The sequence below is a fragment of the Rana temporaria genome, chromosome 1, assembly GCF_905171775.1.
Source record: "Rana temporaria chromosome 1, aRanTem1.1, whole genome shotgun sequence".
NCBI lineage: Eukaryota > Metazoa > Chordata > Amphibia > Anura > Ranidae > Rana > Rana temporaria.
The window spans coordinates 467,270,402-467,289,943 of NC_053489.1; the positions used below are offsets into that span (position 1 = coordinate 467,270,402).

Genomic DNA, 19,542 nt, shown 5'->3' on the forward strand with positions numbered 1-19,542 from the left:
AGTAGAAATGGATTTGAACACCTATTAGGATTTTATTGCTGTCTGCGCCCCCGTTTGGGAGATTCACCCTCTTTATATGTCATGTTTACTGTTAGCCTTGAAAGTTAAAGTAAAAGAAAACCCCAAGTTTGGGTTTTCCCAAGAAAAGTAATAGAGGGTAAATTTTGTAATGGGGACACTAGTTCTGGTGTCCCTAAGGAATCCCTTAATTTTCAAGTTTTTTTTACTCACTTCCTGTTTTGGCTATGGCACAGGAAGTGAAAGTAAAACTTCCCAATGGGACACAGATGGCAAAAAATAAGCTGTTAGGGGGTTAAAAAAAGTTTTGCCTACAGTTCTACTTTAAATATTCAGTATGTATTTAATAATTAACAAGTATGGGATTGTATGATATTATTATTGTTATTATTTTTTATGGTTGAACTGGATGGACTTGTGTCTTTTTTTCAACCTGACTAACTATTTAACTATGTAAGTATCTGAAGTTTGTTCTGCATACTTTTCATTGGTTTGTTGTTTTGACAACCAGAATAAACACTACATTACAAAAAACAGCATTGTTCTAAGCTAGTGGGATCTAACTGTGCCACAGAACACACAACCGCTCCCATATATATAATGCTATACACGCTGCCATATGACTATTATACACACAATGGCCCAGATTCACAGAGAGCGGGCGCACATTACGCCGCCGTAGCGCAAATAATATACGCTACGCCGACGCAGCGCAGAGAGGCAAGCATGGAATTCACAAAGCCAGTGCTGCCAAAACTGCGCTGGGTTTCGAAGGTGTAAGTCGACGTTGGTGGAAGTGGGCGTGAGCCATGCAAATGAGGCGTGACCCCATGCAAATGATGGGCCGAGAGCCAGACAGATACGTATCACCAACTGCGCATGCGCCGAGGCGAGGACGCATCCCTCTGCGCATGCTCATAACCACGTCGGAACAACTGCCTAAAATACCCCGGATCACTGCCTACGGCGTAAACGTAACCTACGCCCAGCCACACACACGTCCAACGTAAACTCCGTAAAATACGCCGGCTTGAGTTCCCTGATGCAGACCTTTGCATGTCTGCTGCTGGGTTACACCTCCTTTATGGGGCTTAACTTTACGCCGGACAGACAACTTACGCGCACATCGCATAGCCTGCGTCGGGCACACTTACGTCCGTGAATCGCCGTATTTCCCTCATTTGCATATTTGAATAGAAAATCAATGGGAGCGCCACATGCGTCCAGCCTAAATGTGCATGTTGAAGCCTGTTTTTAGGCGTATCTTAGTTTGTGGGTCCGGCGCACAGATACGACGGCGCACATTTGCACTTACGTGGCGTATCTTGAGATACGTCGGCGCAAGTGCTTTGTGAATCCGGGCCAATATGTTCATTGTTTATTTTGTTCCCCTTTTGGTCAGGTACATATCAAGGCATAACTCTCACAAACAAAAAGAAGAGAGAAAGAACAAACTATATAATAACTTTGAGATGAAGAAACATAACAAGTTACATGTACCGCCTGTAAATGCATGTGAATAGGGATGAGCTCCGCGTCATGATGTTCGTCGAAAATCAAACAAAACGGGTCGTTCGCGCCAAATTCGAATGACACAAAACGTCCCATAATTCACTGGGGCGTTGAGCGCTGATGATTGGCCAAGCATGCTGTATGTCCCGCATGCTTGGCCAATCACAGCGCTCAAAAAACGAAGAGCCATAATTGGCCAAAGCCAGGGTGTCTTTGGCCAATTATGGCTCAGGGGGATTTAGTACACGCCCCCCACTATAAAAGGCAGCCTGCACGGCTGCCTAGTGTAGTGTGTTGGCGGTTCTAGAGAAGATCAGTCAGTCAGACAGAGAGAGATAGAGAGATAGATAGATAGATAGATAGATAGATAGATAGATAGATAGATAGATAGATAGATAGATAGATAGATAGAGTAGGAAGTGTAGTCAGTATAGTTAAAAGTACAGTTTGTAGAGAATATATTCACATCCTTAGGCGTTGTCAATATATTTATAAACTGTACAGCTCAGCTAGTTTATCTATTAGTATCTGTCAGGCAGGAGATTGTTCTACATGCAGCGCTCTAACGTGTTGTATTGCCTGCATTAGGGATTTACTTTAAATATAATTATTCTGTGTTATTTAACGTGTGCTAGTTAATTGCACACACAGACGCATTACCTGTTACTGCACGTGTGCAATTTATTTGCACAGAAGCGCAGTCGCTGTTAATGCAACTGGGCTATTGAATTGCACAGAAACGCAGTCGCTATTACTGCGTGCGTGCTGTTTAATAGCAACTAAAGGCAGTTGGTGTCACTGCGTGCGTGCTGTTAAATCGCATTTGACCGCAGTCGCTATTACTGCGTGCGTGCTGTTTAATAGCAACTAAAGGCAGTTGGTGTCACTGCGTGCGTGCTGTTAAATCGCATTTGACCGCAGTCGCTATTACTGCGTGCGTGCTGTTTAATAGCAACTAAAGGCAGTTGGTGTCACTGCGTGCGTGCTGTTAAATCGCATTTGACTGCAGTGGCTATTACTGCGTGCGTGCTGTTTAATAGCAACTAAAGGCAGTTGGTGTCACTGCGTGCGTGCTGTTAAATCGCATTAGACCGCAGTCGCTATTACTGCGTGCGTGCTGTTTAATAGCAACTAAAGGCAGTTGGTGTCAATGCGTGCGTGCTGTTAAATCGCATTTGACCGCAGTCGCTATTACTGCGTGCGTGCTGTTTAATAGCAACTAAAGGCAGTTGGTGTCACTGCGTGCGTGCTGTTAAATCGCATTTGACCGCAGTCGCTATTACTGCGTGCGTGCTGTTTAATAGCAACTAAAGGCAGTTGGTGTCACTGCGTGCGTGCTGTTAAATCGCATTTAACCGCAGTGGCTATTACTGCGTGCGTGCTGTTTAATAGCAACTAAAGGCAGTTGGTGTCAATGCGTGCGTGCTGTTAAATCGCATTTGACCGCAGTGGCTATTACTGCGTGCGTGCTGTTTAATAGCAACTAAAGGCAGTTGGTGTCACTGCGTGCGTGCTGTTAAATCGCATTTGACCGCAGTGGCTATTACTGCGTGCGTGCTGTTTAATAGCAACTAAAGGCAGTTGGTGTCACTGCGTGCGTGCTGTTAAATCGCATTTGACCGCAGTCGCTATTACTGCGTGCGTGCTGTTTAATAGCAACTAAAGGCAGTTGGTGTCACTGCGTGCGTGCTGTTAAATCGCATTAGACCGCAGTCGCTATTACTGCGTGCGTGCTGTTTAATAGCAACTAAAGGCAGTTGGTGTCACTGCGTGCGTGCTGTTAAATCGCATTTGACCGCAGTCGCTATTACTGCGTGCGTGCTGTTTAATAGCAACTAAAGGCAGTTGGTGTCACTGCGTGCGTGCTGTTAAATCGCATTTGACCGCAGTGGCTATTACTGCGTGCGTGCTGTTTAATAGCAACTAAAGACAGTTGGTGTCACTGCGTGCGTGCTGTTAAATCGCATTTGACCGCAGTGGCTATTACTGCGTGCGTGCTGTTTAATAGCAACTAAAGGCAGTTGGTGTCACTGCGTGCGTGCTGTTAAATCGCATTAGACCGCAGTCGCTATTACTGCGTGCGTGCTGTTTAATAGCAACTAAAGGCAGTTGGTGTCACTGCGTGCGTGCTGTTAAATCGCATTTGACCACAGTCGCTATTACTGCGTGCGTGCTGTTTAATAGCAACTAAAGGCAGTTGGTGTCACTGCGACTATTTTGTTACTTTACATTTGAGCCAAGTCGCTCTTACTGTGTGGTTGCTGTTTAATACCATCTGAAAGCAGTTGGTGTGACAGCGACTATTTTGTTACATAACACTTGAGCCAAGTCGCTCTTACTGTGTGGTTGCTGTTTAATACCATCTGAACGCAGTTGGTGTGACTGCGACTATTTTGTTACTTTACACTTGAGCCAAGTCGCTCTTACTGTGTGGTTGCTGTTTAATACCATCTGAACGCAGTTGGTGTGACTGCGACTATTTTGTTACTTTACACTTGAGCCAAGTCGCTCTTACTGTGTGGTTGCTGTTTAATACCATCTGAAAGCAGTTGGTGTGACAGCGACTATTTTGTTACATAACACTTGAGCCAATTCGCTCTTACTGTGTGGTTGCTGTTAAATACCATCTGAACGCAGTTGGTGTGACTGCGACTATTTTGTTACTTTACACTTGAGCCAAGTCGCTCTTACTGTGTGGTTGCTGTTTAATACCATCTGAACGCAGTTGGTGTGACAGCGACTATTTTGTTACATAACACTTGAGCCAAGTCGCTCTTACTGTGTGGTTGCTGTTTAATACCATCTGAACGCAGTTGGTGTGACTGCGACTATTTTGTTACTTTACACTTGAGCCAAGTCGCTCTTACTGTGTGGTTGCTGTTTAATACCATCTGAACGCAGTTGGTGTGACTGCGACTATTTTGTTACTTTACACTTGAGCCAAGTCGCTCTTACTGTGTGGTTGCTGTTTAATACCATCTGAACGCAGTTGGTGTGACTGCGACTATTTTGTTACTTTACACTTGAGCCAAGTCGCTCTTACTGTGTGGTTGCTGTTTAATACCATCTGAACGCAGTTGGGGTGACAGCGACTATTTTGTTACTTTACACTTGAGCCAAGTCGCTCTTACTGTGTGGTTGCTGTTTAATACCATCTGAACGCAGTTGGTGTGACTGCGACTATTTTGTTACTTTACACTTGAGCCAAGTCGCTCTTACTGTGTGGTTGCTGTTTAATACCATCTGAACGCAGTTGGTGTGACTGCGACTATTTTGTTACTTTACACTTGAGCCAAGTCGCTCTTACTGTGTGGTTGCTGTTTAATACCATCTGAACGCAGTTGGTGTGACTGCGACTATTTTGTTACTTTACACTTGAGCCAAGTCGCTCTTACTGTGTGGTTGCTGTTTAATACCATCTGAACGCAGTTGGTGTGACTGCGACTATTTTGTTACTTTACACTTGAGCCAAGTCGCTCTTACTGTGTGGTTGCTGTTTAATATCATCTGAACGCAGTTGGTGTGACTGCGACTATTTTGTTACTTTACACTTGAGCCAAGTCGCTCTTACTGTGTGGTTGCTGTTTAATACCATCTGAACGCAGTTGGTGTGACAGCGACTATTTTGTTACATAACACCTGAACGCATAACTATGGCTGGAAGGACAAAGAGAGGCAGAGAGTCACGAGGGCAAGCAGGCTCTGCATCTAGAGGTAACGCTGGTGATGGATGTGGTGCATCCTCTTCAGCACGTGGCCGTGGCCGCTCGTCCTTCTTTTCGGGAGCTGGCCGTGTTGAGCCTCAACATGCTGAGAAATTAGTTGAGTGGATGACCAAGCCGTCCTCATCCTCCTCATCCTCTCTCACACAGACTGATTATAGTTTGTCTGGCAAAGCAGCTGCCAAGGCGTCCTCTACCCTCTGCACAATGGGATCACACAATCCTTCCCTAGTCCCACCGTGTCCTCCTGAGGAGTCCCCCGAACTGTTTCAACACAGTGTTGGGTACATGCTAGCTGAAGATGCGCGTTTTGAAGACTCCGATGACGGAACACTGATAGAGGAAGGCATTGATGTGAGCCCAGGGAGAGGGGGTGGCCGAGAGGGACAACAATCTGGGAGTGATGTTCCCCCAGCTGGAGCATACTGCCAGGTTGTCGCCAGTGATGATGAGGAGGGAGGGGATGATGAGGTCATTGACTCTACCTGGGTGCCTGGTAGGAGAGAGGAGGAGGAGGAAGAGGACGAGGCACAGGCACATCTTCAAAGAGGCAGGAAGCCCTCCAGGGGTCAGCTTAAGGGCAGTACACCAACTGCATTACGTGGCGCTGCTGTGTCTCAACGGTACAGCAAAAGTTCTTTGGTGTGGGCCTTTTTTGAAACCTGTTCATCAGATCCTACCTTTGCTGTTTGCAACATATGTCTCAAGCGTATCTCGCGTGGCCAAAACATCACCCGCTTGGGCACCACATGCTTGTCCAGACATATGTCGAGCTGCCATGCAGCTCGTTGGCAGGCATACCAGAAAGACCCACACCAAAGACCAAAGCGGTCCTCCCCTTGCCCTTCTGTGACCTCAAACCCCACTAGACCCCCAGTCCTCTCTGCAGCCTGCACCGAAGGTGTAGAAATAGGTGTGTCACAACGTAGTAGTGGTAGTACATCCGGCCAATCTACTGATATTACCAGACAAATTTCCCTGCCCCAGCTGCTGCAGCGCCGAAAGAAGTACGCTCCCAGCCATCCACATGCCCAGCGGTTGAATGCTAGCTTAGCAAAATTGCTAGCACTTCAACTGCTACCTTTTCAGTTGGTAGATTCTGCCCCCTTCCGTGAGTTTGTGGAATGTGCAGTACCTCAGTGGCAAGTACCCAAACGCCACTTTTTTTCACGGAAGGCGATTCCGGCTCTCTACCGGCATGTGGAAGGCAATGTCCATACCTCGCTGGACAGGGCGGTCAGTGGTAAGGTGCATCTTACCGCTGACTCATGGTCCAGCAGGCATGGACAGGGACGTTACCTGTCTTTTACGGCCCATTGGGTGACTCTGCTGGCAGCTGGGAAGGACGCAGGTCAAGGTACAGTAGTTTTGGAGGTTGTTCCACCACCACGCCTCCAAAACACTACAACTGCTTGTGACACACCTCTCTCCTCCACCCCCTCCTCTTCTTCTTCCTCTGTGGCCTCTTCCTGTGGTGATGTTGGCTCAGAACCAGCCGTGCTCCGTAGGCGTACGACGGGCTACGCAGGAATGCAGGCCAAGAGATGCCATGCGGTCCTAGAGCTGGTGTGCTTGGGAGACAGGAGCCACACTGGGGAAGAGGTTCTTTCAGCTCTGCAGGGGCAGGCTCAGAGGTGGTTGACGCCACGCCAGCTGAAGCCTGGAATGGTGGTCAGCGATAATGGCACCAACCTCCTCTCTGCCCTGCGACGTGGAAAACTCACCCATGTGCCCTGTTTTGCGCATGTTCTCAATTTGGTGGTGCAGCGGTTCTTGGGCAGGTACCCTGGCTTACAGGATGTCCTGAGGCAGGCCAGGAAAGTCTGTGTGCATTTCCGGAGGTCATATAATGCCACTGCTCGGCTGACAGACCTCCAGAGGGAATACAACCTGCCCAAGAACCGCCTAATCTGTGACATGCCCACCAGATGGAACTCTACGTTGGCCATGCTGCAGCGGCTGCACACGCAGCAGAGGGCCATCAATGAGTACCTGTGCCAATATGGCAGCAGAACTGGCTCAGGGGAGCTTGTTTTTTTTTCACCACGCCAGTGGGCCTTGATCAGGGATGCATGCACTGTCCTGTCACCATTTGAGGAGGCCACGAGGATGGTGAGCAGTGACAGTGCATGCATCAGTGATACTGTCCCGCTTATTCACATGTTGGAGCACACCCTACGTGGAATAATGGACAGGGCCCTTGAGGCAGAACAGAGGGAGGAAGAGGAGGACTTCCTTACCTCTCAAGGCCCCCTTTATCCAGACACTGTTCCTGCTTGCCCACCTGGAATACAGGAAGAGGAGGAGGAGGATGAGGAAGAGGAGGAGGAGGAGGATTGTATCAGCAGCATGGAGGTGGAGCCTAGCACTCAGCATCAACAGCAGCAGTCTTCAAGGGATCATTTACAGTCCCAAGGAACACGTGGACTTTTACGTGGCTGGGATGAGGTGGCTGAGGATCCTGTCGTCCTCAGTGACCCAGAGGACTGTGCCCCGAATGCCTCTGCAAACCTACGCTGCATGGCCTCCCTGATCCTGCAAAGCCTGCGTAAGGATCCTCGTGTACGTGCTATCAAGGAGAGGGATCATTACTGGCTGGCAACTCTCCTTGATCCACGTTACAAAGGTAACGGATCTTATGTTGCCATCGCAGAGGGAGCAGAAGATGAAACTACTGCGGGAGGCCTTGCAGAAGGGTCTGTGCAATGCGTTCCCAGAACCGGGGGGATTACCAAAACCTGGCCCTGGACAACGTCTTGCTGAGGCTTCGGTGAGTCAGAGAAGGAGCGGTGGAGAAGGTGGCCGTCTGACCGATGCGTTCAGACAATTTTTTAGTCCGCAGCCCAAAGGTCTGAGCGGTTCCAGCAACCATCGCCAGCGTCTGGTTTACATGGTCCGGGAATACCTAGCGGCAAGATCCGACTTGGACACCTTCCCCACGAAAAATCCTCTGGCTTACTGGGTCTTGAGGATGGATCACTGGCCAGAGCTTGCACAGTACGCAATTGAGCTACTGGCTTGCCCTGCATCCAGTGTTCTTTCAGAACGCACATTCAGTGCTGCTGGAGGCTTTGTGACCGATCACAGGGTACGCCTCTCCACCGACTCTGTTGATCGACTGACCTTCATCAAAATGAATCAGGCTTGGATCAACACCGGCTACCAAGCACCTGATGCTGATGTTACTGAATAAGAATTTTGTGTTGAAATATCAGATCCCTTTGAGACTGCTGATGCTGAGTGACTGTCCTGTTGTGCTGCTGATGGAATATCCTTCTCCTCCTCACTTTTCATGCTGTTAGCTAGTAAGAAATGTTGTTTTTCTGTGCTCCGCCACCAGTGCCTAAGGCCTAATTTTTCTGCCCCTGTTTAACAGGGGCGTCTAATAACAATTTTTAATGCAATACTTTGCACGTGGCCTAAGGCATAATTTTTCTGCCCCTGTGTAACAGGGGTGTCTAATAACAATTTTTGATGCAATACTTTGCATGTGGCCTAAGGCACAATTTTTGTGCCCCTGTGTAACAGGGGCGTCTAATAACAATTTTTGATGCAATACTTTGCACGTGGCCTAAGGCACAATTTTTGTGCCCCTGTGTAACAGGGGCGCCTAATAACAATTTTTGATGCAATACTTTGCACGTGGCTCCTTGTTGCGCTCCAATTACAGATATTGGGAGGGGTTGCAGTGTTATGTTGCGCTTACGGACACATTTTTATGCCCCTGTGTAACAGGGGCGCCTAATAACAATTTTTGATGCAATACTTTGCACGTGGCTCCTTGTTGCGCTCCAATTACAGATATTGGGAGGGGTTGCAGTGTTATGTTGCGCCTACGGACACATTGTTATGCCCCTGTGTAATAGGGGCGCCTAATAACAATTTTTGATGCAATACTTTGCACGTGGCTCCTTGTTGCGCTCCAATTACAGATATTGGGAGGGGTTGCAGTGTTATGTTGCGCCTACAGACACATTTTTATGCCCCTGTGTAACAGGGGCGCCTAATAACAATTTTTGATGCAATACTTTGCACGTGGCTCCTTGTTGCGCTCCAATTACAGATATTGGGAGGGGTTGCAGTGTTATGTTGCGCCTACGGACACATTTTTATGCCCCTGTGTAACAGGGGCGCCTAATAACAATTTTTGATGCAATACTTTGCACGTGGCTCCTTGTTGCGCTCCAATTACAGATATTGGGAGGGGTTGCAGTGTTATGTTGCGCCTACAGACACATTTTTATGCCCCTGTGTAACAGGGGCACCTAATAACAATTTTTGATGCAATACTTTGCACGTGGCTCCTTGTTGCGCTCCAATTACAGATATTGGGAGGGGTTGCAGTGTTATGTTGCGCCTACGGACACATTTTTATGCCCCTGTGTAACAGGGGCGCCTAATAACAATTTTTGATGCAATACTTTGCACGTGGCTCCTTGTTGCGCTCCAATTACAGATATTGGGAGGGGTTGCAGTGTTATGTTGCGCCTACGGACACATTTTTATGCACCTGTGTAACAGGGGCACCTAATAACAATTTTTGATGCAATACTTTGCACGTGGCTCCTTGTTGCGCTCCAATTACAGATATTGGGAGGGGTTGCAGTGTTATGTTGTGCCTACGGACACATTTTTATGCCCCTGTGTAACAGGGGCACCTAATAACAATTTTTGATGCAATACTTTGCACGTGGCTCCTTGTTGCGCTCCAATTACAGATATTGGGAGGGGTTGCAGTGTTATGTTGCGCCTACGGACACATTTTTATGCCCCTGTGTAACAGGGGCGCCTAATAACAATTTTTGATGCAATACTTTGCACGTGGCTCTTTGTTGCGCTACAATTACAGTATGTTTGAGGGGTGCCCTTTTTTCTACAATTTTGCTTTCCCAAAAAGATAATGCCACCCCCCCACCACCCCTGAAATAATCGAGATATTGTTCCCACACAGCACGTGCGCAACCAGTATTAAATTACTTTGTTCTTATAATAATTTAATGTTGTGCAGGGACATTTCTAAACATGTGCCACTACTAGAGACACACAGCAGGTGTGATATTTGAAGGAATTTTTCATATTTTTTTTTTCACTTTAAACATCATTAAAATCGCTGCTCCGCAAAAACGTCCGTTTTTAAAATATTTTTTTCGATTGATACATGTTCCCCGGGGCAAGACCCGGGTTCTGAAAGACGTTTACCAACATTAAATTGAATATTGGTCTTTAAAATGATCGTTTTTGAATTCGAACGTTCGAGTCCCATAGACTTCAATGGGGTTCTAAATGTTCGCGCGAACCCGCGGTCTGTTCGAACGTTCTGATGCGAACCGAACCCGGGTATGTTCGGCTCATCCCTACATGTGAACCACTTATCATTAGTCATCAATTGGATAAGACGCTACCCATGCCTCCGAGCAGGAGTTGAATCTTGGCATAGTTAAACTCCTTGTGGCAAAAAAAAAAAAATACTATATCTACAACTCATTATACATTAGTGTATAGGTCAATGGGAGCAATGGGGGGAATTTACTAAAACAAGAGCACTTAGAATCTGGAGCAGCTGTGCATGGTAGCCAATCAGCTTTTTACTTCAGCTTGTTAAATTAGGCTTTGACAATAAAGCCTGGAAGTTGATTGGTTTACATGCAGAGCTGTGCCAGATATCGCATGCTCCAGTTTTAGTAAATCTCCCCAAATGCTTCTTATTGTTGTACACATTGGGAAGAACGCCCCCCCTAATGCTGCGTACACACGGTCGGAATTTCCGACAACAAATTTTCGATGTGAGCTTCTGGTCGGATATTCAGTGTGTAGGCTCCATCGGACATTTGCTGTCAGAATTTCCGACAACAAATGTTTGAGAGCTGGTTCTCATTTTTTCTAACAACAAAAGTTCTTGTCGGAAATTGTCTGTATGCAATTCTGACACACAAAAATCCTACGCATGCTCAGAATCAATTTGACGCATGCGCGGAATCATTGAACTTAATTTTTCTCGGCTCGTCGTAGTGTTGTACGTGACCACGCTCTTGACGTTCGGAATTTACGACAACATTTGTGTGACCGTGTGTGTGCAAGACAAGTTTGAGTGAACAATCCGCGGTTTTGTTGTCGGAATGTCCTATCGTGTGTACGCGGCATTACAGATAGCTACAAAAATCAATGGTGTGAGTGGAAATTGATCTGGAAGACAGAAAATGCTCATTGCTCAAGGAACCCCTAGCAACCTCTGGAAGGTAAAAATGATCAAGCGGACAATACAGTCGCTTTAAGGTCTCTTGTTCTCTTGTTCTAATGCTGAAGCCGGTTTACACAAACACCCTACTGTTTGTTTGTTTGTTTCACAATTCTTTACACCAGATTAATCATTGAATATGATATACTGTATCTTACATATTTTATATGATAATTTTTCATATTTAATTTTTTTCAACATTTTAAAATAAAACTCAATTCACCTTGACGCGAACTTCATGATGTTTTGGTGGGGCAACTTCAATCTCCTCAATACTGAGCAGTTGCTTAGGTCCCCAGCACACGGCAGCCTTGCATTTAATTACCTATAAATGTATAAAATGTGACAATATTAATTTTATTTTAAAGTAATACAAGCATGTCGGTGCCTCTTCATAATATACAGATTTGTGAAATGGCAGAGGGGACTAACCAAGTCATGGTAATTTGTATTTGGGTCAAACTTGTAAAACCTTATCTGTGTACAAAAAATGTCACATAAAATATTGACTACATTTATTATTCTTTCAGATAAATTTAATGTCCTAGTACTACTGAAGGACCCGGAATTTTCTAATGACTGTTAAATTGAAGAATGCCAATTTATTTGTGAACGTTGTAGTAAATCTGCAATACTTTCATTTTGCAAAAAAATTGGTACAGATTGTGGTTCATTAACATACATAATAATCCAGTGTTTCTCAACCTTTTGGAGTGTAGATGGTATGATACTGAGCAGTATGTACATTAAATGAGTGTGGAGGGTAAGACAGTGAGCAGTATGCACAGGAGAAGAGTGTGGAGGGTATGACAGTGGGCAGTATGTACAGGAGAGGAGTGTGGAGGGTATGACAATATGCAGCATGCATAGGATTGGAATGTGGAGGGTATGAGAGCGAGCAGTATGTACAGGAGAGGAGTGTGGATGGTATGATACTGAACAGTATGTACATGAGATGAGTGTGGAGGGTAAGACAGTGAGCAGTATGTACAGAAAAAGAGTGGGGAGGATATGACAGTGGGCAGTATGTAAAGGGGAGACGTGTGGAGGGTATGACAGTGGGCCCTATGTATAGAAGAGAAGTGTAGAGGGTATTACAGTGGCACTATGTATAGGAGAGAAGTTTGGAGGGTATGACAGTGAACAGTATGTAGAGGAGAGGAGTGTGGAGGGTATGATGGTGGGCACTATGTATAGGAGAGAAGTGTGGAGGGTATGACAGTGGCCACTATGTATAGGAGAGGAGTGTGGAGGGTATGACAGTGGGCCCTATGTATAGTAGAGAAGTGTGGAGGGTATGACAGTGAGCACTATGTACAGGAGAGGAGTGTGGAGGGTATGACAGCAGGCACTATGTACAGGAGAGGAGTGTGTAGGGTATGACAGTGGGCCCTGTGTACAGGAGAGGAGTGTGGACGGTATGAGCCTATCAGGTTTTTCCCAAAACAATCAGTGCTGTTAGCTATAGTTAGCAACACTGATCATTGTATTCACAGGCAGAACACAATAACACTGCAGGAGTGATTCCCCAATCCACAGGTCAGCATGTGAAAGGGTGTGAGGGGACAGGCTGGAGAGAGATACTAGTCAGTCCCTGGGAAGGCACTGGCTAGTATCAGAGCCAGATACACACAGGTTACATACGCCGCGATGATTCGAGCGAGGGCAATAATTCTAGCACTAGACCTCTTTTGTAACTCTAAACATGTAACCTGTAAAAAAAATGAAAGCATCGCTTAGGACAGTGGTCATCAACCCTGTCCTCAGGGTCCACTAACAGACCAGGTTTGCAAGATAACTGAAATACATGACAGGTGATATCATTTGCTGCTCAGTGATTGCAGTATTCTAGTCTGCATCTCCCCAAGGTAATACATAAAACCCGGCCTGTTAGTGGGCCCTGAGGACAGGGTTGATGACCACTATAGAAAACAAATTGTGCTAACTTTAGTGTTTTTTTATATATATATATATATATATATAATGTATACACATCGTTTTGCTCGTCGAGTTCCTTGTGAAGCCGCCGAGGATCTCGGCGAGCCGAAATTTCCCATTGAACAACGAGGAAATAGAGAACATGTTCTCTATTTCCTCGCCGAGATCCTCGTCGGCTTCCTCGGCCAAAAGTGTACACCCGCCCGGGTTTCTCGGCAGAATTCAGCTCCGATTGAGTTTCTGGCTGAATTCTGCCGAGAAACTCGGTCGTGTGTACGCGGCCTAAGAAGTGATATTCCTTCACTTTGGAGTGATCTTGTCTTACCTACTGCTGTGTGTCTGGGACAGGATGTAAAGGTAAATCTCACTGATGGCACAAAAAAAACACACACACACACACACACACATAACCAAGACCACAAAATACACACATAGAAAGTCCAGTCCTGGAAATGGGCACAGAACCATTGAAATCCATAATATTTAGAGCAAGATTATCTTTGCCTACTTGATTAGAAAATCTGTTAACTTATATGGAGCCTTTTTTTAAAAGGTTAAGTCCTTTGCCCTGTGAATTGAATAGGCAAAGAAAGTTCTTCATAATCTATCACTCTGCCTAATACTGATGTTTAGTGCATGTACTAAAAGAATACAAATTTGCGACCATAAAGCTCAAATGTAAATGCATGACAGCAAAAGAAGGCAACAATTATGAAGGCAATTTATAATAACAGAAAAACGTAGCTATTATCTTGACTTCTCTGTCAAGATCAATGACACAACCATCAACCCATCCCTAAGTGCTAAGTGTTATCCTTGACTCTGAACTCTCCTTTCGGCCCCATACCAATCACTTTCCAAAGCTTTCCACCCTAACATCTGCAACATCTCCAAAATATACCCCTTCCTAACCAATGACGCCACAAAGCTCTTAGTTCACTCCCTGGTCATCTCTCACCTCTACTACTTCAACTTACTCCTCATTGGCTTACCTTTAAATAGGCTATCCCCCCTTCAGTCTATCATGAATGCTGCTGCCAGATTCATCCACCTTACAAACCGCTCAGTGTCTGCTACCCCTCTCTGCCATTTACTCCACTGGCTCCCACTCACCCAATGAATAACATTTTAAAATACTAGCAATAACTTATAAAGCCAACCACAACTCGGCCCACAACTACCGGTATATAACTAACATGTTTTCAAAATACTAACTAAATCTTTCTCTTCGTTCCTCCCAAGACCTCCTGCTCTCTAGTTCCCTTGTCATCTCCTCCAATGCTCGCCTCCATGACTCCATGACTTCTTCCGAGCCTCTCCCATTCTCTGGAATTCCCTACTTCCATCTGTCCAACTATCTCCAACTCTATCCACTTTTAGGCGATCCCTGAAAACTTTTCTCTTCAGAGAAGTCTATCCTGCCTCCACCTAATAACTTCTCCAACAGCTATTCCCCACAGTTATTACCTTTTGTATCACTTGACTCCTCCCTCTTAGATTGGAAGCTCTAATGATCAGGGCCCTTCCGATTCCTCCTGTATTGAATTGTATTGTAACTTTACTGTCTGCCTTCATGTTGTAAAGCGCTGAGCAAATGGTTAGCGCTATATAAATCCTGTATAGCGATAGTATAATAATATTACTATAATCTTTAGGTATCCTAATGTATACCATATGTTTGACAAATGTTTAAATATTTTACACAAGCTAACCTATAGCAACCAACTTACCTTTCCAGCAGTAGCCATCCTACTTACAGTTCTTTCCTCTGCTTTAATGTAAGGGAATAGACTTTAGGTAACAGCTGTCCTTTTATAAAGGTTGCACATTAACCTCCCACATTGACCCCCTCTGAAATGGCTAAATGCCAAGTACTTCTGTTCCTTGAACAAAATTCTGTGGAGTGTGCAAAACATAGCTATGCACATAAATGTGTATAGCGTATAGTTAAAAAAGACAAGTATTGTAGTAATACTGCATATGTATAAAACTTTTGTAAAAGGCTGTAATTCTATGTGATTTTATATATTTTATATATTTAAAGGATGAGTTCACTTTTTAGAAACAAATAATAAATGCAAATTTTTTTGCAGGTAAAAAAAAAATAGCATTTTTTTTTGTTTTTTGCAGCCTGTTATGCATTGCCAGTGCCATGCAGGTCTCCAACATATCTGCCAGTGCATCTGTGTGCCTGTACATCCCATAAAAGCAAGATACAGTAAAATCTGACATCCTTTAAGGACAATATACTCTGTTGTAAAGTTTTATAATGCATGACACTTTACTACTTTGTTGTTGCCTGTGTGTAACCTTCAAATGATAGCCAGCTAGATTAGCTGCACAGAATAACCAGTATTTTGGCAGCTAAAACAGCACAGACAGACCAAAAACATCAAATTAAACTGTTTTGCTACGTACATTTTTCTAATGTGGCTATAAAGCCATAATGATGGACAAAGGTACTTTTGTAAATATAAATGATCTGTTCTTCTAACCTGAAAAACAATGAATACACCTTGGACATATACAGATATACAGTACAACACCTACAGCCCAACGTACTCAAGATAGTTGAAGACTCCTAGTATACACTATGGGGTTGATTTACTAAAGGCAAATCAACTTTGCACTACAAGTGCAACAGAAAGTGTAGTCACTGTAGATCTGAGGGAAAGATCTGAAATGAGGGAAAGCTCTGCTGATTTTATCACCCAATCATGTACAAGCTAAAATGCTGTTTTTTTTCCCCTTGCATGTCCCCCCTCAAATCTACAGCAACTGCACTTCAAAGTGCACTTTCAGTACACTTTTAAGTGCACTTGTAGTGGATTTGCCTTTAGAAAATAACCCCCTATGTCTGCCCCAAATCTAACAAAAGAAGATTTTGCCACCATGAGTGGCTGCCATTTTATACTTTCTTAACCAGCTTTAAAGCTGAACTTCAGGCAGATATTAAAAATACACTTTAACTCTGCCTTTTTGGTCAGAAGTACACTTGACAATTTCTCAGGTGATGACATATAATTTAGCATCCTCGCCAGCTCAATTCCTTATGCGCCACTCCTCTATCTCCCACAAATCCTACGGTCAACATGGCCAAGTTGTGCATCCCACTGCATTGCGCTACCTGACGGAATGACCACTCAAAATTCAGAAATGGAAGAACTGTAATCAGAAAATGACAGGAATAATAAACAGATTAAATAAATTCGATACACTCTCAGCAGCAGAGGCTTTGGACCTTTTTTAAGCCTATGTTTTCCTGGCCTCAATCCACTTGCTGAATATCTCCTAACTGACATGATCAAATTGGGCATAGCAGATACTCTTCCACTAAGCACACAATTTCCGAGGAGCCGCCCCCTGCTATATGTTGCCACTTTTCCAGGAGTGAAAGTGCAGAAACGTAATCTCCTTGTGCCTTCATTCCTTATCCCCCTTCATCCAAAAAACGTTTCTGATGTTTGGTTTATACAAGTATATTTTTTGTTAAATGGGATGTCATCCCATATTTGACATTCGTATATTACTATATACTGATATAATCCTGTTATCAACCTGTAATTATGGGACTCCTGACTTGACTTATATATCACCCATAGTAGTAAACCATACGATGCTTACTAATACTATTACATTGTATCACTTGGTTGATATTTGACTATTTTCTGATATTTGACTATAGTCTCTGACTATTCTTGTTTTGTGTATCAAGAAAAAAATACACTTTAATGCATTTAAAGGAATGACATGTATTTTGTACATACCATTAGCATAAATACCAAAATCTGTTTTCATATCAGCTTTCTACAATCTCCTAAATTTGGGATATTGAAAGGTATTTGTATTTATGTAATTTGCCTTTTGTCTCACAGCAAAGGCTATAATTTTTGCACATGTATGCCAATCAGTAATGCCGAGCGTCAACTCCAGGCAACTATCCTGAATAAGCAAGCTGATGTGAGTTTACTAGCATTGTTATGAAATAGAATAACTGACCAAACTAGAATCTTTTACAATTTTTCAAAGTATATGTATATGTATGCCAGGAGTCAGACCACCATCCCGGGTGCTTATTATTTCTCTCATATTCTTTACTTCCTCCTCTCCTGTACTCTTTATTATTTTTTATTATCTACATTTTTTTTTTTTTATCTTATTATTTTTTATTATTTTTTCTCTTTTTTTTGTTTACCGATAGGATAATCGCAAGGCGATTTAACATATTTTTTTCTAGGGATACTTACTCATAACTCTATTATGGTTTCATGTCCTATTACATTATAATAATTCCTTGACAAATAGTTGGATCGATACATCTTCTATTTTTTCCTACTTAGTTTATATACTCACTTAATTTTCTGTTTGTATTTATTAATTATAGGGAACAGTTAACTGCATATGTATTGATTAAATGTGTTGAACTAGGTACTGCAAATGTAACCCATATATATATATATATATATACATATATATACACTTATGTATTTCAGTACATTTCCTTTTTTATTTTCTCCTCCCCCAACTTATGTTCCCCTATTGAAATCTCAATAAAAACATTTGACAAGAGAATTAGAATAACTGTATAGTATGGGAAAAACCTTATATAGTTTATGCATTTTTTTCAATCTCTAAATTGTATGTTGTTTTTACTAGGAAATATGTGCCAATTTCTTAAATGGGTGATTTGGAATGGCGGGATTAGAATAAATAGCAAATGTGTGCATAGAGGAAAGCAGAGTAACCATATACAGATGCAACTGATACAGCTACTTTGTAAGGTACCTCCTTTTAGTGTAGACCTGGGGTTCCTGTGGCCACCAGAGGAAGTGAGAAGGCAGTACCAACATAAAGGTGTGTGGGAAAAACAAAAAAACTCCATCAATTAACACACAGCACTGGTGTTTTTGGTTGTAGCAAAAAGTATAAAAACATTGAAAAAAAAAAACCCTTGTAGCACTTGCATCTTGAGTTCAGTCTGCAGTAGGATACTGTCAAACTGTAGTTTATATATAATTCTACTTTTAGTTTAAAGGGACACTAAAGGTTTGTTTTTTATTAGATCAATTGATTGCTGTAAGCTAGAGCATTTAAATATCACTTACCTCGTTTTTCCTTTTGACCTCCAAAATACAGTAATCCAGGTTTGAAAATGCCATTTCCTGTCACTCCTCTTCTTGTTTCCACCAGCATCTGAGCCATTTTGCATGGTGGAAAGCAGAATGTGCTCACCCCCTCCCTATGACTACAATCCAGCGTGAAGATGCTCTCCTATCCCCCACAGGAATGGAGGCTAAGCCTAATGGCAACTGTAGTTCCCATTAGGCCGTGATGTAGCAAGAATGAATGGGCACCGCAAACCAGGAAGTCAGTGAGAATAATGATTCAGGAGTGACCGAGGTGAATAAAACAGCTTTCAACAGGTATCAAACTAGTTATAATGCAAAACATTACTTTTTACTTTATCAGCTACTGTCAGACTTTAATTTAAGAGGAGAGACATCGACATCTATATTAGAATAAAATGTCGACCTGCATTGTGGTAATTTAGAAAGTAAAATGATTGATTTTATCACCAATAACAATGTTGTCTAGTACTGTATGTCTTATACACCACTAAAACTTGACGATACTCCATACCGCTACCTCTGATACTGTCTGGCCCCTTGCTCACTGAAGCCTCGTACACACGGGCAAGAATCTCTTGCCGCCCGAGTGTACACACACTCATTTCAAAATGCCGTGGAAGCTACCGCGCATGCATCAAAGTCATTTCGAGCATGCGCGGGTTTCCACGGCGACAGGTAAGTATACAGACGCTCGGGTTTCTCGTCGGGAAACAGGCCAACAAGAATATCCGATGAGAAAATGTACGAGGCTTAACTTGTCTCTTCTAAACACAAAAAGTTGATAGGACTTTATATGCATTACTCGCTTGCTCTGTTGATTTCTGTGTTTACAAGTGACAGCCCGCCTCCTACAATTTTCTAAACCCTGTACTCTGTGCGATATGCAGACATGGGCCCTGCATTTTGGGCATTATACACTTCTGAGCCCTGCATATAAGGGTAGGTGGGTGGTTGGTCATCACATCCTCAATGTTTCCCTCCTCTTTGG

At 43.6% G+C, this 19,542-nt stretch overlaps 1 protein-coding gene across 1 annotated transcript in view; it reads right to left on the reverse strand.

Annotated features, from left to right (window-relative positions):
• The window catches only part of LOC120917188 (alcohol dehydrogenase 1-like), a 68,577-nt gene extending 53,362 nt beyond the window's left edge, over window positions 1-15,215 (reverse strand). The window contains exons 1-2 of the mRNA XM_040328296.1: window positions 15,156-15,215; window positions 11,711-11,812 (exon numbers count right to left, since the gene is read on the reverse strand). Coding sequence (XP_040184230.1) covers window positions 11,711-11,812; window positions 15,156-15,173 — 120 coding nt within the window. The 5' untranslated portion in view covers window positions 15,174-15,215. The remainder of the gene's footprint in view (window positions 1-11,710; window positions 11,813-15,155) is intronic.
• Window positions 15,216-19,542: the final 4,327 nt, after the last annotated feature.